We start from the raw sequence: 11,992 nt of genomic DNA on the forward strand, positions 1-11,992 counted from the left end.
TGTTTTTGTGAAACATTACCTAACGCACACACCAGCCAGTGTTTTAAAATCTAAAGCATTTTTGTCTTCAAATTTCCAGAGCAAGATTTCCTAGGATGAATTGTGAGAAAACATCATGCTCATGACATGTATTAAATGTGCCAGTTATTTCAAAGCACTAAACTTGCTTTTGGGTCAGATAATTGTGTGGAATCTTTATTGTCTTTTGTATTGTGTTTTTATTACTTTATCTAACTAATAATGCAGAAGGAAGCTAGAGACGAATCCACCTAACATAAAGATAGGGTTCCTTGCAGAAGGATGATGTTATATTCATACTGTTGACAGGCAAATCCGTCTCTGCTGGAAATCCCTTTCCCTCCAATCCTGTTTTTACTCTGCCTTCTGAGTAAGCACTTTTTGGGTTGTTCGGTGAAAAACAACACCTTTCACTTTCACCACACCAGGATACATTGCACTCGGCAGTCAAAAATAATTATTTTAACTCCATTTTTGCCCAATTTGGTCGTTTGCCAATTTCCCCCCACTAGCCAACTCTTTGTTATACAGCTTCCAATCACAGAGGGTAAAGGCTAGCAGTTAGCAGGCTTCCTTCAAGACTTGTCCGGCCCCTGCCTCCTCCCACCTGCTGATTGACCAGATGAGCTCTTAAAGGAAAGCATCTATCCTCGTCCACACACATCAGCAGATAGATGTCCACAATTTGGATAATGTCACTTTGATTGAGTCCAATTTTACTTTACTGGACTCCCAAGAGATAGCTAAGGATTCAAAGTCCCAATGATAGGGCAAACGCTGTTCTGTTGCACCACTTGGAATCATTCATAAAGAAAGAAAGGTTATAGTACTGTATGTTTGTCCCAAACGACATTCTACATGCTATGCACTATACACTATGTGCTATGTTCACTACCATCTAGTATACAAATTATAAAATGGTGATATCATCTCAAATGAAACACTATCAGTTTTTTACTAGAACTAGAAGCCATTTCCTAGTCGATGGAAAATGACATTAAGCGCACATAATGTGACTACAATAGCTTTAGCAGAAAACAGTGAATATTTCAAAAGCTGAAACATAAATCACACAACATGGGTTAATTTGTAAGATGTCTTGCCTGCTAAATTAATCATGAGGCTCGGTCATATCTGAATCTAAATATGGTTATCCTTCTTGCAACGGTACCATACGAGCCAAGGCGGGACATACGAGTCGAGCTAAAATTAGTGCAGACTGTTGATTGATCAGACACAGTCATCAAACAATGATCCTCGTTCAGTCTTCACTTGATCCGTCATCTGGTTTACATCTAATATATTTTGATTTACTTACAGTGACTATTTACTTCCTACCCATCATCTTCTAACATCAAGGTGGCCAAACTCTAAACAGCTCCATATTTACTGTGGTTGCACCCTTTACTGTATATGGTATAATAAAATGTTGTAGTACACCCTACCTAGTGCTCTTTGCATACTAAAATGTATGACTCTGCGATTTTATTGTTATTTTAACATCTGCAAATATTTAGTACCATGAAGATTTTACAATAAATAGAATACTGTTTTTTTTTAAATGCAAGGCATTATTTTAACACCTGGGCCAATGTTTGACAACCTCCAAAGTGTAACGTGATGGGAATCCTACTGAATGAGGAAGCTCTATATGTATGATGTGACCTCTGGTATGACATGGCTCTTGCTAGATCGTATGACATTCAGGGATATATTTGGTGTTAGTTGCCTCTATAGCAAAAGATTTTGTGTGTGTGTGTGTGTGTGTGTGTGTGTGTGTGTGTGTCTCTGTCTCTCTCTCTAGTTCAAGAGAATGTCATTTACGACCTGGGAAATAAACACACTGCCGGTAATAATCATAGTATATATCTGCTTCTGTCTATCCAGGAAAAGTCAACTGCAAACGTTACAAATATGATCAAAATAAAAGTCACTGAAGGTCATGAAGGAGTTACTTGACTTAATGAAACAGCATCTTCTATTAGGCTCACGAGACATATGCAGCTAGTGTAAAGATGCAACAAAGAGTATTTAAAACGCTAACGCTTAAGGTCAGGGAAGAGCTGAGCGCTGCGTATCCCTTTACGCTTCCTTCTCCTTGCTCTGTGATCTGTTTTCATAAACCCCCCCCCCCCCAAGTCTGCTATGCAGCCATCTCTTCAGTGTAATTTCATACTAACACACAGACAAATATGCCATAGATCTTTGCCGCCTGATTTCTATAATAATAATAATATTATAAAATTTCCATTATTACACCACTACAGAATTATACATAAGACTGCAAGCATGCATTTGGGAGAAAGTACTGTTTCTTGAGAGAGAACGAGGAAATGTCAACATATTTTGCTGCAGTAGTTGAATTTGCTCTGTGAAATCATAACTTAAATGTCAGATTTTCGAGCACCTCCTAAAGTCGCCATTTGATTATCTGTACTTCCTCCAAAACTTGTGTCTGACTAAAAGGCAATTACTTCTCATTGTTGGGTAATAATTAAGCTTTTCCAGCATTTACTATCTCTATGAGCAGACCAATTAAATGAAGAGAGATAAAGGGATGCCCCTGTCCCTTGAATATAATAAGAACTAAATGAAGACTTTTGCAGATAAACGCAGTTTGCTGATAAAAAACATTTTGTATGATGAACGGCAGAGATCGAATTGCACTGAGATCATTTCAGCTGTTAAGTTAGAGAGAAAACTGTCATTTGATTTATGAATTTCACACTTAAGTCCACTGTGAATAGCTTTTAAGCTCTAGGGGAGGGGAGATAATGTGTATAATCCTTTAACAGGAGATTGTAAATGAGGCTCTTTCACAGCAGTAAGAGAGTATAGTTAGATTCGTTAGAAAGGACGCGGAGCAAAGGATTCGTTCTACTTCATCAGAACTGTATTTATACATATAACAATATTTTTTACAACATTTTATATTTTAGTCCTTTAAGTGTTGAATAATTTTTTTCCATCGCTTAATTCATATATAATAATGACTAGATCTTAGTCAAGGGATCTGGAGGCTATCCAGGGACACACACAATTGTAATTGGCCCTAGCATGTTTTTTGGAGGAACCGGGAAATTGGAGAACCTGGAAACTCGTGTGGATTTGAGGAGAACATGTAAAACTGCACATCTGCAGTAACCCAAGCTTAGTCTCAAGCCTTGGAGCTGTGAAGCGACACTGCAAGCAATGCTACCCTCTACAGCTCCAGGCTGTCTTAATTGGAACTTTTTAGACATTACATAAAAGTATCAGGTGTTTAAACTCGCGAACAACTGTTGTGCTGACACATTGTTAAGCAAACCTAGACATCCAGATATGCATCAGGTTTATTAAAAATGTCCCAGAAAGCCCTGAACTCACATATTCTTTTGAAAAAGACCTAAGCTGTAGGGACGGTGACTTGGAAAGTAAACGTGCCGTGATATATAAAACCTTTTTTTGATGTCCTTAAAATATTGGCAATTTAACTGATGGTGTTTATGCTGCTGCCTCATCTGAGGAAGATTATACAGCATCGTGTCAACTACGGAGATACATCTGACAGCATGATTAGAGACTTTTGCATAAATTATGCCATCATTTTAAAAACATCCACACATCACTAGCAGCTAATCACAATAAAAATGGGAGGACATTTTGGATGCTTCTTTCCGGATGAAAATGTGCTGCATTTGAACCTATCCAAAGTTGGGTAAAGATGCCGATATGGTTCAAGATAAAGCTCAGTTTAAAGCCTTGTTCCACAATGCCAAAACTGTCCCTCAATTTCACAGAATTAAGAAAGGTTCTTCTCTCCCACGTTCTCTCATTAGAGGATGTGTACATAAATGATGCACTGCTGTTTTAGTAATAGTCTGCCTGTCCCTTTCATTTTGCTGTTAATCAGCTGACAGGCTTGACTGCTGTCTCCGAGTAAACTTCAGCTTCACGCATCAGTTGTCTCGTATACACCGCCTCTTGCTCTCCATCACATCAGATACGCAAGCCTAATCACGCTTGGGCTTCGCAGCCAACTTGAATTGTGGATAATGTAATAATGTATGAGAATTTATATTTCTGCATAAACAAAATAACGAATGAGGCAATTCATTTCTGCGGAGAGTAAAAAGGTCTTATCAACAGTGCACCATCCATTGTGCATGGCTGGGATAGACACCAGGCTCCCTGTGTAGGAAAAGCAGTAAATAAAACATGCATGTGATCTCTTTAAAATGTCTTGACTTGAAGTCAGTCAGCTTGTCCTTAACAAATGTACATTAATTATTATTATATGTTATTTTCTTTGTTATTTCTGCCATTTTCTGAGCACTTAGTTAGTTTGGGCTCACATCTGACCCCAGTACAAATGGGCTACATCCTCCTAAAAGGATAAAAAAAAGGATAAAAAGAATCATTATTCATATTCGGGTTTCCAGATATCAAGTGGTACATATCCACAAAATGTTATGGAACTATTCACCTCCATCCCACTGGCTGAAGAGATTTAAAATGATAGATTGACATATGCAAGATCTAACAAACCAGAGGCTATTGAGGTGATGTTGCCAAATAGAAATATGGCCAAAGAGATTAAAAATCTTCTGTGGCTTTCAAATCCAACTGTGCCAGCTGAAAGAAAAGTGTTTGTTATTTTCTATCATGCATCGTGACAAAAACATGGAGGGTAGGCAAGCAGAACAAGCCTGAAATCATCCAGCATTACAATGCCACCAAGAGCGGTGTTGACAACCTGGTACAATCTCTGCATGCCTCCATTTCAGCAGAGATGCTGAGCACAGAAGAGAGGCTCACTGAAGCTGATGCAGTACCACCGTACACAACAAAATCCCACCACAACAAACTGAGCATGATTGTGGATCCCCATTTAAAATCAGAGTAAGTTCACTTTTGTTAATCTTCTAATGTCAACCTCTCTTCTCTCAAGTCTGATGCGTTGTTGAAAGTGCACCTAGAAAACATAGAAAATAAATCGTCCAAGCAGGGGGAACATGCAGCTGGCACTCAATACATTGCTAGGTATTTATATAAATAACTAGTTTTAAACATTATGTGAATCATATCCACCATTAAAAAGCACCTTTTCACTGATGGCATACTAAATATTCCTGCTCATTAATATATAAAGGTAACATGGAGAGCTCCACAGCTCGAGTGTCATCAAGCTGGCAGTAAACATGCAGGCTGGAAATATCTGTCCATAACCATCTGATTCCTTGTTTGTATTGGTTTAGTCCAGCAAATTTACAGCAAAAGTTTGTGTGTGTGATCCCAGCGATGCCTGTTTTTTTTCTGGTCTTCTTATTGCATGAGAGACTTCTGACAGTTAATCAGTTATGAGATAGATAGAGAGAGAGAGAGAGAGAGAGAGAGAGAGAGAGAGAGAGAGAGAGAGAGAGAGAGAGAGAGAGAAAGAGAGAGAGAGAGAGAGAGAGAGAGAGAGAGAGAGAGAGAGAGAGAGAGAGAGAGAGAGAGAGAGAGAATGATTACTGCAGGATTTCTCCTGAGAGATTGCCAGAGATGATGATTTGACTTGCACTGTAGGGTCTTTTTTATTTGGTGTCTTTTTTTTTCATCATTGAAAAAGCTTGAACTTTCTTTGATGGCATCCGTCAAATGCTAACCTTGGTCTCTCTTTGTGTGTATATATACAAGAGAAAGTATTACAGTATAACATATTAACCCAATTTTATTGCAGGATGCAATACATTACATTTCCACTTTGGGTTTGAATAATACCGTTAAAGCTTTAGAAAAAGCTTTGCGATAACGTCTAATAATTCAGATCGGTCATACTTCTATTAAGAAAGTATTAAGTACTTCACTTCACTGCCATAGGCAGTGAATTTAGAGTATACGAATTAAAGCACCTTAGACATTTCCTTGTTATTCAAATGCAGTGTTCATCAAATGGCTTTTTTGGATCTAAAATGAATGTGAAGCTTGACTGATCTTGACTTGACTGGCCTACAGTCATTTAACTGTCATGCAATTCTATAGGATTACCTTGTCAAGTTTAAATCACTTAAACTTTTCTCTGTTGCTAAATCCAGTTATACATAAACTATTCATTCCAGTGAGTTAATTCCATTACTGCAATCTCAAAGGATAGAAAGAGGTCCCGTGGGGGATTTGGAGACGCCGTCTACTCTTACACTAATGACTGTGTTATTCTGAGACATGGGGTTGTCAGTGATGAAGTCAGTGGCTATATGTGACCGTGGTAGCTGTGACGTATGCATGGGGCATAGCTTGCTGGCAGACAGGGTTAAGTGTACTTTTTTCTTAGGCACATTTAGGCAGGAACTTGTGGTGTATTTCCTCTGAAAGCTGATATATACTGTGAGTGTTGGGTTGTCATCCAAACTGATTATTCACTCTCGTTCTGCTCACATTTTTATTTTTCATTTTGTTGTAATTACAGCTGGCCTGACGTTAATAACTTGTTTTTGTAAAGTTGATGTCTCTTCCTTGTTCTAACCTGTATCTGACTGCTCTGACCCTGATCATCCTCCGCTGGAGGAGCTTGGAAGGCAGCCAAACCGTCTTCAGTTACCAACGACCTCCAATCTGTCGCAGCCGCCCAGGCACATGTATGCGCCTCTGTGTTAGCCTGCTTTAGAATTGCTTAACTGTAGTAGCAAAATCATACCTTTATTAGCTAGTCTTCTGGGCATGTTCCGCTTGAGGTGAAACGTAACTTAGTGGGTTGTGGCTAATATAATGGCTCCTTGTTAGCTAATGAATTGCCTTACAAGAATGGGAAGGAGAAATCCTTAACAGAGATGTGACTGCGTGTTTGATTCCCGTGTTGATGGACAGCTTTAGAGAGCTGTAGCCCGTATCCCGTTTTTGATAACATCTTTGTGGTTGTATATCATGTTTAAGACCTTGACAAAACAACAGCAAGTCCTTGGGTAGCATGTTTTCACATATTTGCTGAGAAATATGTGAACCAACTTGGATCTGGGTTAGAAGACAAAAAAAATGCTCATGCCCCCTATGCTGATATTACTGTACAGTTGTGTCTGGTCATCCAGCAGGTTATGAGGGTATTTAGTAACGCCCCTGCAAATTTAGGGCAGTGTACTGGGAAACACACTACTGATTAAACCACAGCAGGGATGAAAAGCAAATATAATGTTTACACTGGACTAAATACTGATGTGAAAATCACAAATCAATCAGGATGAGTTGTGACAGTCTACTTTCATCTTCTAGTCTCGTGAGACTTCTCTGGGACGTCTCCTTCTTAGTTGCCTGGAAGAAAGCAGTCGGATTTGCATTTCCCTTATAAACAGAACACTAACAGATAAATCCTATAAAGAAAATAAATATAGTAAAGTGATATGGTGCAATTAAAAGCTTGTATAACATTCTAGCCGATCAGGATTTAGCATGAACGTTTGTTAAGCAGCACCGATTATGGGAGATATATGAGAGGTAATTGAGGGAAACGTCAGTGATTAACAACTCCAGAGCAGGAGGATGACAGAACGATTCTGAATGTGAGTGAATGGCAGTCCTGAAGTCTCAAATGGTTTAACAAGGCTGGAGAAAGAAGAAAAAAAAGAGAAACGATGTAAAATGATTGACAAAGACAGAACAAAATATGAAATGACAAGAGATACTAAGAGATACTAATACCATACTAAAAAAATTAGCTATGGAAAAAAATAGAAAGTAGAAAAAACAGATAAAGGATGGGCAGAGATGGAAAGATGGCACAAGAGGAGGAAGGCTTGGCCTGTGAGCCCCTAGCATGCTGTGCTAGGTCACAGTGTAGTAACCCGAGTGGGAGGGAGAATGTGCTGAATCAGTCCCCAACGCTGAAGGTGACCCTCTCAGCTTCCCTGCTTCTCTCCTCTACATCATTTCTCCCTCCCACATTCTTCATCCTCGCTTTTATCAACCTTTTTCTCCCTGCCTGAGCGTCGCTTGGTCCCTTTTTGTCTAATTCCTTCATCCTTGCTATGATCGCTTTTTCTGCCCATCTCTCTCTCTCTCTCCATCACAACCTTGCTTGCTCTTCTCCTGCTTGTCACCTGATATTGATCCTCACACACACACACCCTCCCTCCCCTCCTTCCTTTCTGGGCCACCATGCTAGCTTCCAGCTCAAGGCCACGTACAGGTCTATCTGCTTGTAACAATTTTATCAGGGTGCCGTTTTGCACACGGCTATAAATATCCACCTTGAGCTGTGCGATCCATCAGCGGCTTGATTTATAATTGGAGTTGGTTCATGAGAGTTGTCTCACCCGCAAGGCTCATTTAGATGGACTAAAGAAGAAAGAGGGAATCGGCTCAGCCAGTTGCCATCGACGAACAAAGTTTGAGCTTTGCAGTGCATTGATCATCTTCGTGCAGGAACATTTGTCAATGTTGGACTGTGTTGCGCGAGAAGTCATCAATTATAAATTGTTGCATCAAATTTGGTTGGATTTAGAGTGTGTAAATCCGGAGTTGGTGTCTGCAAGATTTTAAATTAAACTCGCTCAGACTCCACCAAAGATGAATACAGATTAAAAGCCTGTATAGAAGCATAAGAGGTTTTCAAGACAGCAGAACTAATATGCTTCGAATTCCTTTATGATAATAAACTAGATATTTACTAATTCATAATAAATAATGACACATGGACTTGCTCTTAATGTTGCTGTAATAGTTTCCTGTAGATAACCTGTGATTTGTCTGTTCTTTAATGTACTACAGAGTTTTATTTTAGTCCCTACTTCCTATTATGTTTCTATTTTGCTTTAATAAGGGTGGATTATATCATTCTACTATTAAATGCTGCTGCTGTGCAACATTACAGAGGAACCCCTTTTAAAAGTAATAAAGTTTTAATACTGCAGATTATCCTGAGAGAACTCACAGATGGAGAATTGTCAGTGGATCTCTGCTCTACTCTTACTTGCCAAGGGTAAACTGCAGTCCACTACCCCACCATCTTCCTCCCCCATCCTACCTTCACCACACCTTCTTGAATATGCATGAAGGGTTGAGCATGCACGCTGCATACAATCAGACAATTAACCATCAGGCACAAAACATGAACTCTGTACTTCAAACTGAAAGACCGTGAGCTATACTTCAAACTCACAGTCGAAAACAATTAGAGCTAATGGTATCAGGTAAGTAGGGTGAATTTTGTTTTTGGAACACTGGGTAATAAAAGTACAAATATCACCCACACCCATACAGTATTTACATCCGTGTGATTTACTGATTAAAGACTGAAATGACCCCTTCGTAACAAATCTCGCACTCCTATCCGTGTCATTCCCATGCTCTCCACGTGTATCTCACTCTGTTTCACTCTCTCTCTCTCTCTCTGTGTGTCATATCAAATGAATGATTAATAACTATAGTGTAACCTTGGCTGCATCCACAGTCTACAGCAATGTATAGGAAAGGCAGGGTCACAGCATTCATCACTTTAATCACTATAAGGGTAAGACACACCCAGATGCTGTGCACACAAACATACAAACACACACACACACACACACACACACACACACACGAAATAGGACACCTGACAGAAAAACACTGACACACCACGACACATCTCTTTGAGTGATTACAGCAATGCTTATGCTTAACACGCCTATACACAATAGTCGCGCACCTAATAGCATCGAGTGATATGACAAATGTTCATAAAACTCTTCTGTATTGTGAAATGATATTATACAACATGTAAACATTTTGAAACTGTCGTCAGGCACATTACTCCATCATTATCACAAGCGTCAAGGAAACCCTAAGCAACATTATACGAGTGATCGGTGTATTAGAAACAATTTACTGTATATCATTAGACCCTAAAAGATAATTAAAGGTACACGAAATGATGCACTTCCAAGGCAGAACATGTTTACATTTAATGGTAGCATTCAGCAACAAGGAAAATGCAAGTTATTCTTTGGAGTGTATGGATATTTTCCCCACATCTGTGCAAGACCACGTATGTAATGATACACCCAGAAATAAAGGTAGTGTTAAAAAACAACAACTTTTCTTGTAAAGGGTTTTTACCAGGGAATGTGCACATGGCATCCCTTCAGTGTAAAGCTACATCAGTGGTTCTTAATTAGTCCAGTGAATGATAAATAATTACAGCTCTGGTACAAAAGATGTAGACTTAAGTGAACCACCTGCGCGACAATGAAAAGTACCTTTGATTTCTGATCGCTCAAATCAGTGACAATAAAGGCTACTACTAATAATCCAAATCTATTGTGTGTCCCTAATTCGGCAGCCTGACTCTTGTGGGTCACTTGGTCACTTGGTTTGTGGGAATTCAAGACTTAGCTAATAAACACATCTGTCTACAGTTTGGTTATCTTCAATTGTCATCTCACTCTCACACGACATTCACGCACACACACACACACATACACACTCAAACACACACACTCAAACACACACTCTCACACGACATTCACGCACACACACACACACACACACACTCAAACACACACACTCTCACACGACATTCACGCAAACACACACACACACACACACACACACACACACACACACACACACACACACACACACACACACACACACACAAACACTCACTCACACACACAAATATTTTGTAAATAACTCACCCGCACTGCCGCCGACACACACACATTCTCCTCAGGCAGGTGAGCCGTTGAGAAAGGAGCCGTTTAAACGTGTCTATGTACATCGGAACAACTTGAGGTTCGAAAAGCAACAAGAAAAAATAAAAGACAGAAGGACGGAAAACAGTCCTTTTTCTTTTCTTTTTTCTTTTTTTTTTTTTTACACAAACAGTCTTTCCAGATTTGGCCGTTATTATTTTTCCCCGTTACTTTCCCACGACTGTGTAACGGTCAGCTTTTAAAAACCTGTGCCTGTGCGCACGTGAGCCGCGCGCGCACCAAACGCTTCGTTTAAAATACAGTGTGGCAGCTAGAGGGCCGTTAAACGGGATGAGCTTCAGTACCGGTGTGGGGAGAAAAAGGAGGGGGGGGGTAGAAACGATACGGCTATCACACACACACACACACACACACACACACACACACACACACACACACACACACACACACACACACACACACACACACAAACTTGGACGGCGCTCTAGAAAAAAATCCACAATCACGAAATAGCCTTCAAGGACAGCGACAGGCGGCTGAAACGTGTCACAGTTTTTCATTTATTTATTTGTTTTATTTTTTTTGACATTTGTAACCATGACAACATATTTGACTCCACACACAAACACATATCTTGCATTTAACTGAAATAAACAGCATTACCTCTGACACCGGACGCCTCCTCTGCATGGCGACCAGTAAATCAGCCTGTAAGTGAAGCTCTGTCCGACTGTGAGCTGTAGTACAGACGCCGGTGTACACGTTTACATTCCGTTATTAAGCGGTGTGTTTGTGTGTGTGTGTGTGTGTGTGTGTGTGTGTGTGTGTGTGTGTGTGTGTGTGTGTGTGTGTGTGTGTGTGTGTGTGTGTTTGGGGGATCACTGCTCTGTAATCAACTCACGGAGACGGGATCGATAATGAAAGTCTGGATCAGAGCCACGCGCGTCCCGCGGCTTTAATGACATGATGCGCGTGCAGACGCGGTCCCGGTCTCGGTCCCGGTCTCGGTCCCCTTACCAAGCTGAAAGACTGCATGACGGGACATCCAGATGCATCCGAGGGAGAAACAAAAGCAGTGCACGGGGAATATAAGGAGCGACACGGGGAGGGAACAGAGCGCAGGATGAGAGCAGCAATAATAAATAGGGAAGAAACGCCCCATAGTGTGAACGCGTCAGGTAACTTTCAGGCAGTTTCGGGTTAAAATCCGAAATATGAGAAGAGCTTCCTGGAAGAGCAACTTTATTCATAATACAAGTGAAAGTTCACGGGTTATAGCATGATCTCAGTCTGTCCATTTAAAATAAAGAGAGGATTTTGTGGTAAAG

The 11,992-nt window shown here is 40.2% G+C and overlaps 1 protein-coding gene across 3 annotated transcripts in view; it reads right to left on the bottom strand.

The window, feature by feature from the left end:
• The window catches only part of LOC113656207 (membrane-associated guanylate kinase, WW and PDZ domain-containing protein 2), a 58,544-nt gene extending 46,637 nt beyond the window's left edge, over positions 1–11,907 (bottom strand). Inside the window, exons 1-2 of one of the 3 annotated variants that reach the window (XM_027167327.2) lie at positions 11,566–11,907; positions 11,328–11,401 (exon numbers count right to left, since the gene is read on the bottom strand). Coding sequence is in view for 2 of the 3 variants with exons in the window: in XM_027167325.2 (XP_027023126.2) it covers positions 10,647–10,729 (83 nt within the window). In the remaining variant the exon portion in view is untranslated. Of the gene's footprint in view, positions 1–10,646; positions 10,976–11,327; positions 11,402–11,565 lie in introns of those variants that run through there. The other 2 variants (XM_027167325.2, XM_027167328.2) reach the window with 2 other exon arrangements.
• Between the last annotated feature and the right edge of the window lie 85 nt (positions 11,908–11,992).

This window comes from Tachysurus fulvidraco, chromosome 14 (genome assembly GCF_022655615.1).
Source record: "Tachysurus fulvidraco isolate hzauxx_2018 chromosome 14, HZAU_PFXX_2.0, whole genome shotgun sequence".
Taxonomy (NCBI): Eukaryota; Metazoa; Chordata; class Actinopteri; order Siluriformes; family Bagridae; genus Tachysurus; species Tachysurus fulvidraco.